General features: G+C 43.7%; 1 protein-coding gene across 1 annotated transcript in view; it reads right to left on the reverse strand.

Annotated features, from left to right (window-relative positions):
- Window positions 1-23,588, reverse strand: part of LOC124575455 (ionotropic receptor 21a) — a 185,340-nt gene that overhangs the window by 4,227 nt on the left and 157,525 nt on the right. The window contains exon 9 of the mRNA XM_047131196.1: window positions 4,845-5,040. Coding sequence (XP_046987152.1) covers window positions 4,845-5,040 — 196 coding nt within the window. The remainder of the gene's footprint in view (window positions 1-4,844; window positions 5,041-23,588) is intronic.

The following is a 23,588-nucleotide window of genomic DNA, read 5'->3' on the forward strand; positions in this document are numbered from 1 at the left end:
TTGAATCAGTCTACTTGTAATACAACTGACTGAGTAGAGACAAATGACACATAAATCATTTATCAGACACCTAACTCCATGTCCCACGTGACAACGAGGTTTGTTTTCCTATCTCTTCGGAATTGTACGTGATCCAGAAGGGCTAGAAATATCTTCATCGTCATTCATTGCTAAATACTTTATTAATTAATACAGGACACACGTTCACCTAGCAGCTACAATGCAACTGTTTGAAAGTTGTGTTGACAGTAGTTGAAAACATGACGTCATAGTCACGAAGACTACTAACTTGCACCAGTACGTGTCGGGTAGAACTAGGAAGTAAAGGGACACTGCTATGGGGACAGACGATGGTACTGTTGTGTAAATTAAATCTTATGTTTTTATTGTTTTCTTTGTAAGAAATTGTGTTTCAAAAACCTGAGTTCGAGAAGAGTATTTTGTGAAAAATGGTTTCTCATGTTTTCAAAAACCTAAACTTGAGTTTTTATGGCTGGGAGGAGGATGGGGGAAATGGGTTTGTATGGTTGACGAGGTGTGTTTCGGCACCTAAAATTTTAGAAACTAAGCGCTGATGTCAGGCAATATGGGAGGGAGCGTGAATGCTTAGATTTGTTATTCTCTGTGACAGGTAGAAGTGCCACCAGAGTTTACTTGTGCTACTCGTGTTTAGCGTTGTTATCAGACCCGGTAGGATACATAGGGGACGTTAACAGCGTCATGTCGAGTACCTGTTTGAGACAGCGTTATCAGAGTATCAAAGAGTGTGAAAAGTGTCTCGTTGTGGCTCTACATTTGGCCAGTTGGTAGAATTCAGGAATATCTAGGTTTGGAGCGGGGAAAGTTCTGTTCTGATGTGACAGTGGCCCGATATATGACTGCATGGAAATGTGTGAGTAGGTTCCGGTCGACCTCATCTTACAGTTACCAGGTAAAATAAGCATTTTGCACCAAGCACCCGAGAACAAGTAATGGACTTTCTGCAACATTGTGTCATCCCTCATAATTGATCATATACTAGCAGCAGCGAGAGTAGGGACTTATTGTTCCAAGAGCAGGCTGCCATTAACATCATAACACAAATGGCAGCTTTTGAAGAGGTACCATCACTAGAAAACAGTCACGGCTGATGAATGGCGTCGCATTGTGTTCGACGAGAAATCTCGGTTATGCTCTACCCTGGATGACCATCGGTGGCAAGTACTGCGGGGAACTGGGGAGAGGACCATTCTCAAAATGTTTTGGAGGCGCACAGCAGTGTTACTTCTGGTGTTATAGTGTAGGGAGCCACCGGCTATGATTTCAGGCCATCAGTGGTAGTGACAGAGAGAGCTCTGAGAGTGCATCAAGAAAATCCTGCGCCATGTGTTCCTTCTCGTCCGACTGTATCGTGGAATTATTTTTCAACAAGATAACGCTCGTTCACACATGACACATGTCTCTACGGACTGAATGCGTGATGTCGAGGTACTTCCCTGGCCAGCAAGAAGCCCAGATTTCTTCCTGGTAGAACATATATGGGAGCAGCTCGGATGTCAACTCCGACCCAGTACGTGTATCAAGAATATCGAGGACCATATATGCAACAGTTATGGGCCATGTTGCCTCAGGAGAGGACGCGACCGCTGTACACCACATTTTCCAACCGAATAAGTGCATGCATCCACGCCACAGGGAGTACGTCATACCGTCAAGTTCTTTGAAAATTTGACTCGATCTTGTAATCACTGAAATAACACCCCATAGAAGTTTGAGGGCAATATTATGTATATGGAAGAGGACGTAGATGAAGATGAACTGGGAGATATGATACAACGTGAAGAATTTGAATAGCACTGAAAGAGGTAAGTCGAAACAAGGCCTCGGAGTAGGCAACATTCCATTGGAACTACTGATAGCCATGGGAGAGCCATCCATAACAAAACTCTTCCACCTGGTGAGCAGGATGTATGAGACAGGCGAAAAAGGCCTCGGACTTCAAGAAGAATATAATAATTCCAATCCCAAAGAAAGCAAGTGTTGACAAGTGTGAAAATTACCGAACTATCAGTTTAATATGTCACGTTTGAAAAATACTATCACGAATTATTTACAGACGAATGGAAAAATTGGTACAAGCCGACTTTGGGGAAGATCAGTTTGGAACACACGAGGCAATACTGACCCTATGACTTATCTTAGACGATAGGTTAAGCAAAGGCAAACCTACGTTTCTAGCATTTGTAGACATAGAGAAAGCTTTTGATAATGTTGACTGGAATACTCTCTTTCAAATTCTGAAGACGAGAGGGGTAAAATACACGGAGCAAAAGACTGTTTGTAATTTGTACTGAAACTAAATGGCAGTTACAAGAGTCGAGGGACATGAAAGGGAAGCAGTTGTTGAGAAGGGAGTGAGACATGGTTGTAGCCTATCCCCGACGCTATTTAGTCTGTGCATTGAACAAGCTGTAAAGGAAACAAAAGAAATATTTGGAGTAAGAATTAAAACCCGGGGAGAAGAAATAAAAGCTTGAGGTTTGCTGACGACATTCTGCAAAGGACATGGAAGAGCAGCTGAACGGAATGGACAGTGTCTTGAAAGCAGGATATAAGATGAACTTCAACAAAAGCAAAACGAGGATAATGGAATGTAGTCGAATTGAAACAGCTGATGCTGAGGGTATTAGAATAGGAAATGAGACACTTAAAGTAGTAGATGAGTTTTACTATTTGGAGAGTAAACTAACTGATGATGGCCGAAGTAGAGAGGATATAAAATGTAGACTGGCTATGGCAAGGAGAGCGTTTCTGAATTTGTTAACATAGAGGATAGATTTAAGTTTCAGGAAGTGTTTCCTGAAAGTATTTGTATGTAGCCATGTATGGAAGTGAAACGAGGACAATAAACAGTTTAGACAAGAAGAGGATAGAAGCTTTCGAACACGTAACTAATGAGGAGGTACTGAATAGAATTGGGGAGAAGAGGAATTTGTGGCACAAATTGACTAGAAGAAGGGATCGATAAGTAGGACACGTTGTGAGGCATCAAGGGATCACTTATTTAGTTCTGGAGGGAAGAGTGGAGAGTAAAAATCGTAGAGGGATACCAAGAGATGGATACACTAAGCAGATTCGGAAGATGTAGGTTACAGTAGTTATTAGAAGATGAAGAGGCTTGCACAGGATAGAGTAGCATGGAGAGCTGCATCAGACGACTCTCTGGACTGAAGACCGCGACAACAGCAGAAGTTTGATTTCTGTTTCTTAACCCCTTCTGGATGCTTCACTTTCTTTGTCAGGCAGTGTAACCGAGTAGGCAAAGTTTCTACAACTGATGTGATACACATTAGTTGCTGAATATACGAGGGTCACTCCAAAAGAAATGCACACTATTTTTGTAAATATACAGTTTTCATTCTGCATGTGTGAAAGTTTTACAGTGTGTAGATACATCCTTCCCGCTTGTTTTCAAACTTAGTTTAACCTGTTCCCGTGAATGGTGCCGTCACAGCATGTCTTCAAGATGGCTGCTACACTTGATGTTCGTCAGAAGCAAGGTGCTGTCATAGAATTCCTGTGCTGTGAAAACCAGAGAGGGGGAAACATCCACAAGAGGTTGAAATAGGTGTATGGAGATGCTGCTGTCGATCGCAGTACAGCTAATCGGTGGGCAAGCAGGTTACGTGATGAAAGCGGGCACGACAATATTGAGGATTGTCCTCGCAGCGGCAGGCCTCGTACTGCACACACTCCACACAATGTGCAGAGAGTTAACGAATTGGTGACTGCTGACAGACGCATCACAGTGAACGAATTGTCATGCTACTTTGGGATAAGGGAAGGAAGTGTTTGCAGAATACTGAACGTGTTGGCGCTAAAAAAGGTTTGTGCCAGATGGGTTCCCAGGATGTTGACAGTCGCTCACAAAGTAACAAAAAAAAACGGTATGCAGCGAACTTTTGGAACAGTATGAGAATGGCGGAGATGAATTTCTTGGGAGAATTGTGATAGGTGATGGAACATGGCTCCATCATGTTTCACCAGAGACGAAGAGGCAATCAATGGAGTGGCATCATGCAAACTCACCCAAGGAAAAAAAAATTCAAAACCGCACCTTCTGCTGGAAAAGTTAAGGCTATGGTGTTTTTCGATTCTGAAGGACTCTTGCTTGTGGACATCATGCCAAGTGGAACCACCATAAATTCTGATGCATATGTGAGGACACTGAGGAAAATTCAAGCTCTACTGAGTCGTGTTCGACCACATCGGCAAAAGCAGGATGTTTTGCTGTTGCACGACAATGCACGGCCACATGTCAGTCAAAAAACCATGGAAGCGATCACAAAACTCGGATGGACAACACTGAAACACGCGCCCTACGGTCCTGACCTGACTCCATGTTACTGTTATCGCTTTGGGAAACTGACAGACTTTCTTCGTGGAACAAGGTTTGAAGATGATGACTTCCTTGTGCACGCTGCCAAACAGTAGCTCCAACAGTTTGGTCCAGAATTTTACCGTGCGGGTATACAGGCGCTGGTTTCAAGATGGCGTAAGGCAGTTGAGAGGGATGGAAATTATGTGGAGAAATGAAAATATTGTTCCTAAACGATGTATCTACACACTGTAAAACTTTCAACCATGTAGAATAAAAGATGGATTAAAAAAAATAGTGTGCATTTCTTTTGGAGTGACACTCGTAAAATTTGAATTTGAAAACTGCTCTAAAAGCAATTTTCGTAATTTAGCTATCACAAAGATTCCCCTGACAGGTCCTGCCCGACAATTTCAACCTAGGGGCTGTAAACCGTGAATGTGGCGCAGGTGAGGACGTGGCTGGGCTACTGTGTATGCGTACGCACGGCGAGCAGGCGCCCGGAGCTGGAGCGCACGTGCTGCCACTCGACGTCGCGGGCTGCGAGCGCGACGAGGCCGCTCTGCTGCGCCCTCAGCAGCAGCTGCACCAGCGCGGGGGCGTACGGCGCCGACCGCGGCAGCGCCAGCGACACGCTGAACGGCACCACGCAGTCCTCGCCCACGTGCAGCAGAGACCGCTTGCTGCAGCACACAACCGACAACAACAAACGCCACTAATACTGTAGTGCAGACACTGTAGTTCCTTTTAAAATTACTCGATAGTTGACGTCTGTCAGTTGGCGCTGCAGTGTTGCCACATCGGCCGCCGGCTACCGCTCGGTTATAGGTAACACACTGTAATTTTTCCTCCTATCTATGTAATTATGTAGTTCTCGATTCGTTCGAGCAATCAATCATTCATAATAGGAAACACAGTCATAGCTCAGTCACTGAAAATGAGTCAGAAATTTTACTTGTTAGAATGAAATCAGGCGATGATTCTTCTTCTCTGCAGGCTCGTGCTTTGCGGCAGTCTGCTAATCTGTACAAACAAAATGCCTCGTATTTTTGGGAGCGTTGTATAATCAGTCGGGAAACCGTTGTATAATCAGCCGGGAAACCTCAGATCAAGCGGATATTTGGCTTTGATGAAGTTTAACCTTCCGAAGAAGTAATGGAGCTCTTGGATTATTAAATGCAGGTTCGTATCGAGTCTTTCGGAAGTTCCCTTCTGTTTAACAACTACGCAATATATCGATGAATATCATTAATTCTCAAATGTCAAATACACACCTTTTGAATGAAGGGCAATATATATATATATATATATATATATATATATATATATATATATATATATATATATTTTGTAGTGTTAGCAGAAGAGCCAACACTGTTTTTCTAGAGGAGGCCGAAATGCACGCGTTTAATTACACGCTGACTGGCGTGAGGTCTGGAACAGGACAATATCTTGAGAATTGCAAATAAAGTACGTAGATGATGTAATACTTAACTTTAATCCACAATTGTAGAACATCGCTCTTGATGATACATGCTTCACATAATAAATATCAATTGAATACGGCGCCTTGCTAGGTCGTAGCAATTGTAGCTGAAGGCTATGCTAACTATCGTCTCGGCAAATGAGAGCGTATTTGTCAGTGAACCTTTGCTATGAACGTCGGCTGTACAACTGGGGCGAGTGCTAGTACATCTCACTAGACCTGCCGTGTGGTGGCGCTCGGTCTGCTATCACTGACAGTGGCGACACGCGGGTCCGGCGTATACTAATGGACCGCGGCCGATTTAAAGGCTACCACCTAGCAAGTGTGGTGTCTGGCGGTGACACCATATATATATATATATATATATATATATATATATATATATATATATATATATATATATATATTTCCCTTTTAATCGTACAATTTCGTATCAGTTATCTTTTGTCATAAATCTCAATATTCAGATTACAATTCTTCAAACAATGCTCAGGCCAATCGGCACGAAGATAATCTCGGAAGCACTTTTTTTTTTTTTAACCACCACCAGAGAGAGTATTACAAAGAATAATTATGCGCTCATGGCATAGCTATTGTATGAAACTACTTTGCGCATGGATTCTGCGAGTATGAAGATAGAAAATTAGTAAACGTCATTCAGGGGTAGAATTGTATCAGAATAATTCATCGAATATAAAGAGATATTACAACACAATCACGACAAGTCACTTCAGAAATGCTCTTAATGTGTAACTCGGAGCAATGTACGAAGTGGTCGCCGCAAGGTACTCTCTGGCAGCGGCTGATTTTAAGTGGCCAGTGACTGAAATGCGACAGGAGACGCACCTGCTCTTTTCCTAAAGCCGTCGGCACACGGACCGTGCATCCTAACGTTGAGCGTTGAGCGTGCCGAGTTTCTGACATCATAGCGTGGAATAGCATGTTCGGGAGTCTTTCCGAACGTGCAGAGCAATATCTGACATGTCAGATATTCTGAGCGTGCGTCTGAGCGTTGACCAATGAGATGGCACAACGCCACCTACGTCACTCGCACGCCGTCACTCTTCAGTACAGAGTTGTGAGGCGTCATATTGGCATTCATTTCAAGCCTATATGTATATATGCCGTTTCTGAGCACCAGCAAATTGAGAATCACTGGAAAACCCGTTGTTTGTTGCGCGATTCGTTCCAATAAAATAATGAGAAACTTAATATTCGTGGCAAAAGAATTCTTGTTACTTGCGTATTACGAGAATAGGCTATTTGAAGACAGCGACACACTGAAGATCCACCCAAAACGCATTTTCTTGGTACAATTTGTTATAATTAAATTTCAATTAGTAACATAATTATCTACGATTAACGTTTATAGCAAGGGGTAACGAAATATGATTAAATGCAACGAGCGTGTTATTGGTTTAGTGTAATGAGTAGCGTCTCTTTCCACTCGTGAGTCTTTGTTGGGGCGGTGGTTCGCGTATTAGCACTTCCATAAAATTTTTCCTAACATTCGCGTTTTTATAAGGTTCGGATACTTTATTATTAGTTTAATATAAGTATATGCTATAATATTTGATGTTATGTAAATATAAATTCACCTTTTTTTGCGGGGTGACTTTATTGGCTTAATCTACAGGACAGCTTGCGCTACTTGTATAAAGATATTTTGCTCCTTTGTCTTTTATTCTCCGCAATTCACATGTTGCAAAGATTCTGCTACTGGGTAGGAACAGTGATCAAGTAAGACTGACCTTGGGGTTTTACTAAAATGTGGAAATGATGAAATAATGTTTATCTCACGCGGAGAGGTATTCCAAATTTGTACTCCGCTGCTTGCAATGGAACTTTTTTAAGTCTGTGTCCTTATTGATTGGACATGGTACTTTCCTTTTTGTGGACGATGGAGGAAATGTGCGTTTTAATAGAGCTAACGTGAGAATTTTATGCGCGCACGTTGAGTAAACAGTGTGATTTACGAACTAGAAACATCCCTCAACTGCCGCTGGAGTGCGTTGCGATCGCGTATACCACGTTGGGGCTCACGTACCGTATGCACAAGTCGCATCGTTCCTGGGCGCTCAGCAGCACGTTGAACTTGTCACGCTCAACGTTAACTTTCGACAGCAAGGTCCGTGTGCCGACGGCTTAAACGACAGCTGTTTTTGTTCCTGCAGGCTGAGTTTTTCCAACTGTTCTTGCGTTTCCTCCGTGTGTTTCCTCTTGGCGCGAGGAGCGTTGAGGCGTTTCTGTTAAACTCACTGCCGAAGCAGGTCGGGCCATCTCGTGGTCGGTTGTCGGTGCAGACTTCAGATGAGCCTACTGCTAGACTGCCGCGATGCTTCATAGAACAGTCAGGCAGTCTGTTTTATGCGATCCCTTATCATGGGGATCCCTGTTTCCTCGTGCAAGGCCCTGGTAGGGTAGTCTCGCGGTAGGTCTAAGCCGAGTCACAGAGCTCTCCCTTGAACCCTTGGAGCCGACGTATGTGTGTATCGGCTGCGTTCCCCCACACTGCAGCCGCGCATTCTAGCAGTGGTCACATCAGTGCCAGATACAGCGTAATTCCCGTAGTGTGGAGGAAGCGTCGATTGTGGTTCAAAAAATGGCTCTGAGCACTATGGGACTTAACATCTGTGGTCATCAGTCCCCTAGAACTTAGAACTACTTAAACCTAACTAACCTAAGGACATCACACACATCCATGCCCGAGGCAGGATTCGAACCTGCGACCGTAGCAGTCGCGCGGCTCCGGACTGAGTGCCTAGAACCGCGAGACCACCGCGGCCGGCGCGTCGATTGTGGGTTGAGTAGGGGATACCGTGCCTTCAAACGACCATTCGCTTTTCAAAAAAAAAATGTTCAAATGTGTGTGAAACCTTATGGGACTTAACTGCTAAGGTCATCAGTCCCTAAGATTACACACTACGTAATTATCCTAAGGACAAACACACACACCCATGCCCGAGGGAGGACTCGAACCTCCGCCAGGACCAGCCGCACGGTCCATGACTGCAGCGCCTTAGACCACTCGGCTAATCCCGCGCGGCCATTCGCGTTTCCCCAGACCTCACGGACGTGCGGTTTCCGGGTAAGGTGCCTATGAAGGGTTGCCCCTAGATATTTAGCCGTGAGAGATTAGGGGATGGGGCCTCCAATTATTCGCAACGGCTGAGGGTCCATGGGCATTCTACGTTTCGTTATTACGACGGCCTGACTTTTAGTGGTATCAAATCTCAGCCTCTTGTAAGCCGCGGCGAACGACAAAGATCCTTAGGGAAACAGCGTAGAGTGCGGTGTCATCCGCGTATAGTGTGAGTGATACTCTCTTGGTGCGTGGCACGTCGGATGTATACCGGAGGTACAGCAGGGGCTCGAGAACCGACCACTGCGGCACTCCCGCTCTTATAGGCCTATTTGTTGCGACGCCGTCTTCGGCACGAACGTGAAACGTCCGGTCACGCAGGTATGACGCGATGGGTCTGACGTGTGGCGTCGGAACCCCCAGTACAAAAAGCTTGTAGAGGAGGCCCTCGTGCCACACGCAGACAAAGGCCTTGGAGACGTCAAGAAATACCTCCCCTGAGTACTCTCGACGCTCCAGGGCTCCAGTTGGTGTTGCGTGCTGTTGCCGTGCCAGAAACCGAACTGCTCTGCGGGAATCAGCCCCTGCCTGTTCACGTGCTCCAAGAGCTTTTTGATATAGAGTCTTTCGAAGACTGTAGATAGAACAGGGAGCAGACTTATCGGCCTACAGTTTTGTGGAACCTTAGCGTCTTTGCCTTGTTTGGGAATGGCAACCATCTCCGCGTGTTTCCACGCAGGGGGGTAGTCGTCAGTCCGCAAAACATAGTTGAAGGCACTTTTGATAGGCTGCAGTGCATCAGGTGGCAGTTGTTTCAGCATAAGAACTTCCACCTGATCACATCCTCAGGCCTTTCTGGTATTTATGAAGCGAAGTTGGGCGTCTACTTCTTCCTCACTGATGGGTTCTGTAGCGTAGCCTGCATCTTCTGCGAGGAAAGTGGGCAGCCGTCGTTGCACAGTTTGTGTGCGCTCTTCATCGACGTTATCCTCTATCGGCGTGAAGTTATCCGCAAAGCTGTCAGCCAAGACATTTGCCTTCGCGTCAGGCTCGCAGATAACCCCTCTGCCGACTTGTAGAGGAGGAAGACGGTGCCCTTTTCTTAAGAACTGCTCGGTTATTCGCCAGGCAGAGCCATCTTCAACGCGAAGCATGGCTTTTCGCCTGCTCAGTAAACTATCCCGAGAAAGTCTACTAACAAAGTTTCAAGAAACGACTTTAAATGATGACTCTAGGAGTATACTACAACCCTCTACGTGTCGCTCACATAGGGCTCTGTGAGGATAAGATTAGAATAATTACTGTACGCACAGAGGCATTCAATCATTTTTCCCGCGTTCCATGCTTGAATGGAACCGGAAGAAACCCTAATAACTGGTATACCCTCTTCCATGCACTTCACGGTGTGTTGCAGAGTGTAGATATAGATGTAGATTTAGGTGCACCGGCGGAGGGGTGGCTTTGGACTTTTTCTTCTGATCAGAGGCGGTGTTGCGCCACTACATGGATTGCTGTTGTGTTTCCGGTGCGAAGTGATGAACCCATGTTCCATCGCCTGTGACAATCATCGACAAAAAAATTTACAACCACTGTCCGCCTTGTACTACGGTCCCTGTTCGTCAGTACCTGAGATCTTCCTGGTCTTGGTTTAACTGTGCCTGTTCCTTCGCATTTCCACTCCACAACCACATCGACAATAGTATACTTTTGTAGTTTTAGAATAGATGAAATGTCACTGATGGAATTGTTACTCACGTGACGTCGAATGAGTAGGAACTTCAAAGTAGCCAGACACATCAACATCGACGCATCAGAGTTGGCATGCCTAGTCTATAAGGTTTTTGTATGCATTGTTGCCGCGCGGTTTGAGACGCCATGTCACGGACTGCGCGGCCCCTGCCGCCGGAAGTTCGAGTCCTCCCTCGGGCATGCGTGTTTGTGTTGTTCTTAGTTATAAGTTAGTTTAACCAGTGCGTAAGTCTAGGGACCGATGAACTCAGTAGTTTGGTCCCTTAGGAATTCACACACATTCAAAGGAAGGGCGGAACTTGTTGCCCTGCATGTCAACATTTCCCGCAGGTGTCGAGGGTCAAGCTTGTTTACGCTTGCGGCCTGCAGTCACGTTAAAGTGTACATCGTGTACTTTTGTAGGGATAGTGTTATGTAGCTGACGGCCCGCGACCACAAACAAAGGAAAGTCCGAACGCTACGGGGACGCTTGAGGTGAAAGGCAATAAGCCCCATCATTCTCTTGAAGGGCTGGCAGCGCACTAGATTGATCCGTGGTCCTGCAAGGGTAGAACTAACATATATGGACGACGGAATCGCCTATTGCTTCTGGTGTTGGGAGAATCGTACTCGACCATCTTAATGGACCAGGACTAGTATCTTCACGTGTTTCAAAACAAGGCGAAAAAATACAAAAAATGAGCACCGACCAATAGAAAGCAAAGCAGAACACACAAAACTTTCGGTAATGCTGTCGCACAATTGTGTTCTGAGGCAGTACAGGCTCTACATCTGCTTCTGTCTTTTGGAGCCATAGTTCAGAACGCCCTCCATCCGAAACTGCCACGGTAAAGTGTCTGGCGCCAATGGCTATGGGTAAAGGAGGAAGGGGGGGGGGGAGATGGGAGAGGCGCGGCTCCTCCCTAGCTCTCAGAGAAAGGAAAAAACATAGTGTATTCATGTGTTTTTCTTACAAGAAAACGATTTAAAGGTCAGTGTTGCACTGGTTTTTAGTAAGGATAGATTTGCCGAAACCTGAGTACAGTGGAGCTCATAATAGACAGGATCAACGGTAGCTAAAAGAAGAAGAAGAGGGTATATTTATATAAATGATTTGAAAAAGATTCTAATATCTAATTGTTATAAGGGTCTGACTACATTAAATAAAACAGAAAAGGATACAATTTATTTGAATAATATGTGTGAAAACTCAGAGGGTTTACTTGACACAGCTAGAGACTTAGGCAAGAGTTTTAAACACAAGGCTGAAAAGAATAGCATGATGTTTACTAATGGAAGAACATGTCAGAAATGAACGACCAACAACTAATGCAGTTTTTATTTTACGACAACTTATTGAAACGCAGAGTGAATTTAACAAAGAGACACATAATGTTTTTATAGATTTTGAGAACGCTTTTAATAATGTGATTAGCGAAAAGTTAGAGAGAATAATGGAGCATAGAGTTTACTCTTTACAGTTTATATAGCTATCAAAAGTCTGTATAGGAAAACACGAGTAGTTAATAGAAGGCGTATATACACAACCGGTACAAATAAAGGGCTGAGATGGGGCTGTAGTTTATCCCCTACGGTGTTCAATATTTACATTGACGATGTAGTTTGGAGACTGGATACTGGGATGAACACGGTAGTACAACTACAGAAAAATTCGATAAAACTAAAATCACTCCTGTATGCTGACGATCTTGAACTGATTTTTCTCAGGGGGGGATGAATAAGAAAAAGGAATGTTTTAACCAAGTGAAATATGTATAGAATATAGTATAAAAATATCTTCCAGTAATTCTTCTAGTAATTCTAATATATTCATTAAGAACTAGGATAGGAATTAATGAAAGAACAGTTAAATAGGTAAAGTATTTTAACTATCTTTGTTATGTAGTACTTCATACACAACGGTACAGAGAGATGGGCTACGGAGTGGTGCAGCAGCTTTCGTTGTAGGGAAGTTGGGCAGGAGCAGAAATGATTAGCGAACACGTAGATGCAGTAAACTGATGTTTTACTTAACTTATAGCGTTCTCCAAACGTTGTGAAGAAATTTAAAAAAAAAAAAAAAGCAATAAAGTCCAGCTACTACAAGAAGCAAACTAAAGAGCACAGTGCAATGTGAAGTTCCTTCTACTAATGCATGAGCGAACTGTCGAAGGCTAAGACTGAAGTCTGTGGAAGCCTGCGACTGAGATGGGCCGTGTAGCAGCCGCCGGCCGTCCTATATCGTGGCGGCAGAGCGCGCTCGTAGTCGGAGCCATTAAGAGGTGTGGCTGGTGGGCGCACATCGTTGGATCCGCCGGATCTCCGTGCGACTGCTGTCGGTGTCTGTCGGAAACGTGCGCTACCGTTGCCAGCTCTGAGACACCGGTGGAGGTTGTATCGATGTGTGATACCACAATCTTGGATGTATAATATCGTACGAATACGAAGAAGATGTACAATTGAATAGATTTGGAAGCATCTGTGGAATAATTAAGAGAAATTTAAAGCGCAAAACACGCATTGGAAGACGACTGAAATTTTATAAAACAGTTGCATTAACAACCCTATTACATGAATATGAATCGTGGGTTTGGAATAAAAGGCAAGAGAAACAAATACAAAACAGGCTATAGAAATCAGATTTCCTAGGGTGGTGAAGGGATGTAAAAGGAAAGATATTCGAAAGGAATTGAAAATTCGGAGTGTGAAAGAAAAGCTGGATGAAAACAAAAGGAAATACAATGAACACCTGCAAAGAACAGATCCAGAGAGACTGCCATGTCAGATAAACAACCTTAAGCCAAAAGTGAAAATAGATTCTGGCAGACCAAGAAAAAGATGGGAACCTTAACAGGTCACAGTTGACGTAATATGGAAATTTCAGAAGAAGAAAATGATTTTAGAAGTCGCCAAATAGTAGATCCTCCATGTAACCTATTATCCTATTACGGTGTATCGGTGTCATTAATGCTCAGATTTTGGTACGCTACAATAGGGCGATGAGCTTAACAGGTTTCAGCAATCGAAATGCGGATTTTTTTACAGAAATCATAAAATACGAATGCTATGGAATGAGCAATATTGCGCTGCAGTTATAAATATGTCTTATACATAAGAAAAGATGGAATTCACGTGATTTAAATTTAGCTTCATATTGAGTTCTACAATGTCATTTACAACTGAAGCGGGGTTTCAGTTTAATCAATATGATCCTCAGTTGGGGTTGTTAATCGAATCACACTTCGTCTACATAAAGAGCTTGTTGCTACGTTTCAACCGACCGACTTTTCGTCGATAATCAATTACGAAATTATGTGATAACATCTACACCTGTATTCTGCAAGCGACTGTAACGCTTGCCTTGGAGAGTACCGATATAATTTTCTTTCTCAATTATTCCCGTCACGTATGGCTGGCGAGAAGAAAATTTGTCGGTACTCTTCTGTATGAAACCGTATTTCTCTAATTCATCGTTGTTGTCGCTACGAAAGATATAAGATACCGAAGTCAATATGCTTCTTGAATTATTTTGAAACGTGGGCTGTTGGAACCTCGTAAGCAACGCCTTTCTTCTAATGTCTCCCTCTGAAGTTTGCTGTACATTTTTCACAGTTTCACGGTGATTGTGTTTAAGGCGTGTCGCAATAGCCGTTATAGACTTCAAGAACTGCAGCAGAACATTTCGGATGAGACTGCCGCAATTCCAGCAGTCCAGCTTCGATCCGCCTTCAACAACTTGCTGACCAGGGCCAAAAAGTGTCAAGAGATCAATGGTGGTCACTTCCAAAGTCTGCTATGGTCAGATTAGTACCGTATTTCCTTTCCTTGCTGCTCGTCTTTGTACCGTGAACTCTGTTCTCCAGGTCACTTTTATTTGCCCCACCATATTTATATTCCCCTCCGCCTTTCAGCCTTCCCTTCCTTGCATACGAAGTATTTTCTTCCCATCTGAGCTGTTGATAGTACACAGCTATATCTCTTTAATCTGCAAGTTTTCCTAAGTCTCATGTATCTTTGTCGTAATCAAGATTACTACTGCAGGCTTTGAGAAACTGAATTACGTGTTTGCTGTCATCTGGTACAGTAGGTCAAGACATTTTGGCATCTCTTCTCATGACGGCGGGGCAGTCGTTTGTGATGCTGTTGTCTTCTTACTATTTGATCAAGTTCTACACATGTTACGTCAGTGAAGTAGTCTTCCAGGAATCTTTGCAATCCTACAGAAAAAGAAAACGGACAAATGCGAGTATGATTCGCGTTCTGAGGCTTCAGTACTAACTTAATTTTGTATAACAGGTAGTTGCACTACGGGTTTTGACGAGTGACTTTGCGAATATCAAATATGTGAACATTTACTTAGCAACTTAATTTTTTCACATAAATTTCAACTTGATGACACTCCACGTTCCTGAGAAAAAATGGATTTTAACAGACGGCCAAGTCATCCTACAAGGGTTTCGTTTTTAGCATTGGAGGCACAGAACCCTAAAGAGTACATAGCTACATTTTTTTAAAAAGGTGGATGTCTCATCTCGACAACAATAAAGTTAAAAATTACTTAGGTGAGTGAGAGAAATTGATTATGGTGTCCACTTTAACTTAGTGTGTTTACACTTTCTGCATGTATTGCAAAAGGTATGTCCCAACTGGCTCGGCCCTTATATGTGTATTAGTCGAGCACACAGTATTACTGCACCTGGGAGTTTGGACGCTTCGGTCGGCTTACCGTGAGTCAGCGCTTAATCGAAGTTGATAGTACAATATATGCACAACTGACCAGAGAACGTTGCCAGTGCGGTGTATTTTCCTTGGTCAGTGTCGTGGTAGAGTAGGAAACACATATTGCAATCAATGGCAAATTCGTTGACACTGACAACCACTATTGGCCATCACTTAATACGTAACGCAAAGCCGTCTCTGAAGCCGAGTTCACCGACAGTCTTCCCTGTTGTATTTCAAATACCGTACTTTTGAAATTAATACTACAAATTTCCATTTTATTAAAATCGTCCAAATATAAACACCGTAGGCATGTTCATCAGGAATTTATACGTTATCTGTAACAACTATGACTGCGAGAAACATATAAATCTATCGAACGTTATTGACGGGGCGTGAAATATTAACCGGAGATTGGTTTCGTTGGTTGCATAAATCATGAAGAATGTGTCGATTCTTTGGGTTAATTTACTTTGTCGAACAAACACTGAACAAATGAAACCAGCCTGCTGGATGACAATAGTTGTGAAATGATTGACAGTTCAATAAAAAACACCTATTTCAACTTGTTGAAGATATGTGAGGCATGCGCATACGCAGAAATTTTCGCAAGACGGCACAGGATTTTAAAATTGCCACTTTTGATGTAACTGATTCGGATAATTTTAAAAAAGTGTCGTTCTTCAGGAACCAAATTTAAAAGAAGTATGTAAAACTTATTGTATCCGAAAGGATCGGAAGTTATCTTCTAGTATGTTGTGCTATATATCCTCGCACCAGACTGGTGTCTATTCCTTTCCGCAATTGCGCGAAGGAGTGACAAGGAAAGCTTGGGGACGCTATTTAGACTCTATCCCGTAAAGATTTGCAACCATTTTGCCTGTAGAAGAACGTCGAAACCGCCGTCAGTCCAATGAATTATCTAAAAATTCCGTTAACAATTTCGTAGCAAAAACTACCAGTGTGTAGCGTTTTCAAGGTCACAGTATTTCTCGTCACGTTCGGCAACGTTGAAATTGCGATTTAGTAGAGTCGCAAGCAATCATTGCTATAAATTCGTGAGAATTCTGTAATAAACAAAAAACATGTCAGTAAATGAATTAAAAGCAGCCAACCATTTGCAACAAAAGGTGGTTTTATTCAACCTTTGACCATGGTTTCGACGGATGTATACCAGTCTTCTTCAGAAGCATATCTAACTAAAATTTCACGTTGGAAAATCACCAGATAACGAGGCGATTTGACGTGCTGTCAGTGCACCTGATTGTTTACATTAGTAAATATGCTGGTCCCTGTGACCAGGGCTTGTCAAGTAAGAATAGTTATGTTTTTACAATGTGAAATTTTAATTACATTTGTTTCTGAAGAAGGCGTGTTTATATCCACCAAAATCACGGTCAAAGGTTGAATAAAACCACCTTTTGTTGCAACTTGTGGGCTGGTTTTGATTCATTTACTGATCTCTAACCGTTGCTTAAGCGCATCCATATTCAACATGTCAGAATGCATGTTCCAAATTTCAAAAATTCCTTCCCTGTTTCCAACGCCCATGGATATGAGGTGTGGCATTTGTTTCATCGTCACATTATGAACTTACTGAGAAGTTTGAAGCAACTTCATTAACTTTTTATTCAAATTCCAATCAACCAAAACATGAAGAGCCAAAACATTTCTGTTTTGACTTACTGGCTTTCGGGACGTGCCCATACTGCCATCTCAGTATAGAATGTCAATTATGACGATGCGAACGTGAGGACAACACCCAGTCCCCATGCGAAAAATATCTCTGACTCGGCTACGTAGCCAAAACATTACGACCACTGCCCATCAAGAGACTGAATTCCGTCTTGGGGTGTTGCGAGCACGTAACGTGGTAAGGGAAGTTTATAAACGGAACAGAGACGAAAATTGTTCAAATGGCTCTAACCACTATGGGACTTCGTCATAAGTCCCCTGGAACTTAGAACTACTTAAACGTAACTAAGCTAAGGACATCACACACATCCATGCCCGAGGCAGGATTCGAACCTGCGACCGTAGCACCAGCGCGGTTCCGAATTGAAGCGCCTACAACCGCTCGGCCAGAACAGAGACGAATGGGGGATCATTTTAGGGACGATACGAGCCGCAAATGAAGAAATCCATTGATATAAGCGACTGTGGGAAAGGGCAGCTGGTTATGGCCCGGCATATGGGAAACGGCGGCGCCAGTCGGCTGTTCGCATGCTACTGTCGTGATCATCCACGGAAAGTGGTTAAAGGACGATGGAAACTCGACCATGTGTCGGACGTCCACGCCTCATCACAGGATGTGCAGCTCGGAGGATTACCCGATCTGTAAAACAGGATACGCGGTGATCTGCGACAGATCTGACCGCAGACTACAGCGCTGGGGCAGGCACATGTGTTTCGACGCACACCGCCCAGCAGATCGGGTTCAGCTGCAGACGACATTCGTGTTCCCATGTTGACGCAACCACAGCGTCAGTTACTATTGCAGTGGACACGGAATCATCGAGACTGGACCGTGGATCAATGAAAACAGTCGCTGATCGGATAAATCAAGGTTGTTGTTACACTAGGCCGTTGTTCAAGCCCGAATAAGCCATCGTCCAGGAGATTTGCTCTCAAAACACGCATCACGTAACGTACGCTGGAAGATGGGTATAGCATGATTTTCTGGAGGACGTTCTCCTGAGATTTCAAGAAACCAATAGTAGAAATCGAAGCCAACATGACAGCTGTGGATTACATGAAAGCCGGCCGCTGTGGTCGAGCGGTTCTAGGCGCATCAGTCCGGAACCGCGCTGCTGCTACGGCCGCGGGTTCGAATCCTGCCTCGGGCATGGATGTGTGTGATGTCCTTAGGTTAGTTAGGTTTAAGTATTTCTAAGTCTAGGGGACTGATGATCTCAGATGTTAAGTCCCAGAGTGCTTAGAGCCATTTGAATCATTTGATTACATGAACATTATTGCAGGCCGTCTGCATCCCTTCATGGTTGATGAGTTCTTCGACGGGAGTGGCATAATCCTTCAGAATAACTACACGTATCACGAAGAGGGTATCGGGCTACGATGGGGAGATCCTGACAGCAAACTGATGTTCAAGTCTTGGCCTGAACTGAATCCGATGGAACATATCGGAACCGCTACTGGGCTCCAGCTCCGCGCCTACAAATAAGCGACCCGTAATTTACGTGAATAGCGTAACATCTGGTGCCACATACCCTCCGAAACGTAGCAAGGATTTATTTAATCCATGCCATGCAGATTCTCAGCTGTATTGCGTGCCAAATGTGGGCATCAAGCTATTAAGCAGCGGTCATAATGTCAGCGTTTGTACTACAGCGGTTTATACATTTTAAAAAACCCGAATAAGTGCGAGTAGGAGTAGCACGCCGAAGATTCCGTACAAACTTAACTGTGTATATACATTGAGGTGACAAAAGTCATGTCGCATCTCATACTGCCCGGCGTACTGCAGCGACTCAACGTGCCAAGTCGTTGGAAGTCCCCTGCAGACATATCAAGTCGTTCATAACTGCGGAACTGTTGCCAGCGCAGGATTTTGTGCACGAACTGATCTCTCGATGTTGTTGTTGTAGTCTTCAGTCCTGAGACTGGTTTGATGCAGCTCTCCATGCTACTCTATCCTGTGCAAGATTCTTCATCTCCCAATACTTACTGCAGCCTACATCCTTCTGAATCTGTTATGCTAAATTTGTGATCCCTTGATGCCTCAGAACATGTCCTACCAACCGATCCCTTCTTCTCGTCTAGTTGTGCCACAAACTCCTCTTCTCCCCAATTCTATTCAATACCTCCTCATTAGTTATGTGATCTATCCATATAATCTTCAGCATTCTTCTGTAGCACCACATTTCGAAAGCTTCTTGTCCAAACAATTTATCGTCCATGTTTCACTTCCATACATGGTTACACTCCATACAAATACTTTCAGAAACGACTTCTTGACACTTAAATATATACTCGGTGTTAACAAATTTCTCTTCTTTAGAAACGCTTTCTTTGCCAATTCCTATCTACATTTTATATCCTCTCTACTTTGACCATCATCACTTATTTTGCTTCCGAAATAGCAAAACTCACTTACTACTTTAAGTGTCTCATTTCCTAATTTAATTCCCTCAGCATCACCCGACTTAATTCGACTACATTCCATTATCCTCGTTTTGCTTTTGTTGATGTTCATCTTATATCCTCCTTTCGAGACACTGTCCATTCCATTCAACTGCCCTTCCAAGTCCTTTGCTGTCCCTGACAGAATTACAATGTCATCGGCGAGCCTCATAGTTTATATTTCTTCTCTCGATAATATTTCATAAATGTTCAAAAATGGTTCAAATGGCTCTGAGCACTATGGGACTTACCTGCGGTGGTCATCAGTCCCCTAGAACTTAGAACTACTTAAACCTAACTAACCTAAGGACATCACACACACCCATGCCCGAGGCAGGATTCGAACCTGCGACCGTAGCGGTCACGCGGTTCCAGACTGTAGCGCCTAGAACCGCATAAATGTTCGATGGGATTCATGTCGAGCGGTCTGTGTGGCCAAATCATTCGCTCAAATTGTCCAGAATGTTTTTCAAACCAATCGCGAACAACTGTGGCCTGGTGACGCGACGCATTGTCATCCATAGAAATTCCATGGTTGTTTGGGAACATGAAGTCCATGAATGACTGCAAATGGTTTCCAAGTAGATGAACACGACCATTTCCAATCAGTAATCGTTCTGTTAGACCACAGGGCCCAGTTTATTCCACGCAAACCCAAAACCCACACAATTATGAAGCCATCGCCAGCTTGCATAGTGCCTTGTTGACAACTTGGGTCCCTGGCTATGTGAGGCCTGTGCCACAATTGGACCTCAAATTCAAATGGTTCAAATGGCTCCAAGCACTGTGGGACTTAACATCTGAGGTCATCAGTCCCCTAGACTTAGAACTACTTAAACCTAACTAACCTATGGACATCACACACTACACACATCTATGCCCGAGGCAGGATTCGAACCTGCGACCGTAGCAGCAGCGCGGTTCCGGACTGAAGTTCATAGAACCGCTCTGCCGCAGCGGACTCTACCATCAAGTGTTACGAACTGAAATCGGGATTCATCTGATCAGATCACGGTTTTCCAGTCATCTAGGATCCAACCGATATGGTCAGGAGCCCAGGAGAGGCACTGCAGGCGTTCTTCTGCTGTTAGCAAAGGCACTCGCATCGGTCGTCTGCTGCCACAGCGCATTAGCGCCCAAGTTTCGCCACTGTCCGAACCGATACATTCATCGTACGTCCTACACAGATTTCTGCTGTCATTTCACGCAGCGTTGCTGGTCTGTTAGAACTGACAATTCTATGCAAACGCCGCTGCTTTCTGCCGTCGGTCACTGCGTTGCATGTTGTGAGACGTAATGCCTGAAATTTGGTATTCTCCGGACATTATTCACACTGTGAATATCGGAATATTGAATTCCCTAACACGAAATGGATTGACCCATGCGTCTAGCTCCAACTACCATTCCGAGTTCAAAGTCCGCTAACTCACGTCGTGCGTCTTGCGGCCATAATCATGTCGGAAACCTTTTCACATGGATAATCTGAGTACAAATAACAATTCAGCCAATGCACTGCCCTTTTATATCTTGCGGACGCGGTACTACCGCCATATGTATATGTGCATGTCGCCATTCTATGATTTTCGTTCAAATGGTTCAAATGGCTCTGAGCACTATGGGACTTAAAATATGAGGTCATCAGTCCCCTACAACTTAGAACTACTTAAACCTAACTAACCTAAGGACATCACACACAGCCATGCCAGAGGCAGGATTCGAGCCTGCGACCGTAGCAGCCGCGCGGTTTCGGACTGAAGCGCCTAGAACCGGTCGGCCACCGCAGCCGGCTATGATTTTCGTCTTCTCAGTGTAGATAGTACAATCATCTCAGGAACAATAATATCACGATTTTTGCCTGCTATCGATATCGATACTGTTAAAATATCGTAATATGAGTCATAAATGACCGTATATTTTCGCTGCATTGAAGTAGAACCTTAAATTTTTTAGACACACCGTCAAGGGGTCGTAGACTCCAGAATGTGACATAAAAATGGTTCAAATGGCTCTAAGCACTATGGGACTTAACAGCTGAGGTCATCAGTCCCCTTAAAGATAGAACTACCTAAACCTGACTAACCTAAGGACATCACACACATCCATGCCCGAGTCAGGATTCGAACCTGGGACCGCAGCAACAGCGCGGTTCCTGACTGAAGCGCCTAGAACTTCTCGGTTACAACGGCCGGGGAGTGTGACAAAAATTTAAGTTAATACGTCTACCCGTTTCTAAGAAAAAGGGGTCTTAACAGACGGACAAACAGACAAATGTTTTTTCATGTCATACGATTGCAAAGTGACAGTTCTGATATTTTACTTTTCTTGTACTGTAATACCTTAACTCTTACCAAATTTCATAATTCTAGGTCAGCGGAAAGTAACCTACAGGTTTTGATGAGTGGGTATCTTTTGAGTGCATTCACTTAGAAGCTTCAATCTTTTACTTCGCCAAGGGACCATAGATCTTAGTATGTGATATGAATCTCAACTTGATACGTCTACCCGGCCCTGACGAAGACAGCACAGACAGCTAGAAGGCCAATGAAGTGATCCTATAAGGGTTCCGTCTTTGCGAATTGATGTACGGAAACCTACAAAATGAGAAAAAAAGTTTGTATGCTTACAACCGTATAATACTTACGTCGGTTATACAACTCAAAACAAACTTTCGCTTGACATATGAGGTAGCTGTACATAAGGCGACAGGTGGATGAGTATGAAGCGGTCTCGGCAGCTGAAAGAAGGAAGAGGTTCCGGCAGAGCAAGGAAAATATGTGGATTTCAGCAAGCAGTAAACGATCTAATATGCGTACGAAGAAGAAGAAGAATTATAGTATCTTATAAATTATACTATACCTAATTTATTATATTATTGTAGCAAATGCTTCATGTAGGAATCCTCTTTATCATTTGTAGAGTTGTTTGACGTTTTCTTTGTCATTCAGTTCTAGTGGCAAGATTTAGTTGTTGATTTCTGGATTGTTGGCAATTTTATCTGACACATAGTACTCAGTAGGACGCATAGTGACTCGACTGAATACCTTATCAGATAATGATACGTTAATAGGCTTTATCTTATCTCAATTTCATCTGATTTCTTTGTGAAAGATGAGGCTATCGCAAAGTGCAAATATCGCACCAAAGTACGCCGACATCTGCTGTAGTTTAGTGTAACGACAATAGTAGTGACGCTGATTTATTCCTGTATCGATACCTCACTCTGAAAGTCACTGCAACGTGCTTGTCCATTTTCTCGTGTAGCATCTCTCAAAATTTGTTTACATTCTACTCGCGGATCAAGCGTAAAAAGAACCATCAATATCAGACAACATAATTCCAGAAGAAGTCCGTTAAAGTACAGGTCTTACAAATATATACTACACAGAACACATGGATAATATACTAATCTGCTATTTCCCTGAGCTCGCATCTCGTTAACATCTTGAGGAATGCTGAATCAGTGTTTCCGACAGACAGACGTGAAAACCGGAAAAACATAATAAAAATGTAGAAGAATCGTCATGATCGTAATATTAGCCGAAAGTGTCTATAGCGTATAGTACGTACGGGGCATGTAATGTATGCAGTGAAGTGTACGTGCCTGCGTGCGTGCAGCGAAAAGTGAACCAAAAAGAATAAATTGTAACCAGAGCGAATCTTTCACTGTGCAGCAGAAAATGAGCAGATTAAACCTGTATGCTGGATCAGGAGTCGAAACTGGAACGCCAGCGGCGGTGACCGAGCGCTTCTAGGTGCTTCAGTCTGGAACCGCGCGACCGCTATGTTTGCAGGTTCGAATCTCGCCTCGGGCATGGACGTGTGTGATGTCCTTAGGTTAGTTAGGTTTAAGTAGTTCTAAGTTCTAGGGGTCTGATGACCTTAGATGTTAAGTCCCATAGTGCTCAGAGCCATTTGAAACTGGAACTTTGTTTTCGCGGACGAATGCTCTCCCGATTGAACTATTCATACCCGACTCACAAGTGGCCCAGACAATTTCAAATCAGCGCACAATCTGCTGCAGAGTGAAGATTCTCTCTCGAAACAGTCCTCTAAGCTGTGGCTAGGCCATTTATTCA

The sequence above is a fragment of the Schistocerca americana genome, chromosome 1 (genome assembly GCF_021461395.2).
Source record: "Schistocerca americana isolate TAMUIC-IGC-003095 chromosome 1, iqSchAmer2.1, whole genome shotgun sequence".
In the NCBI taxonomy this organism is placed as follows: Eukaryota; Metazoa; Arthropoda; class Insecta; order Orthoptera; family Acrididae; genus Schistocerca; species Schistocerca americana.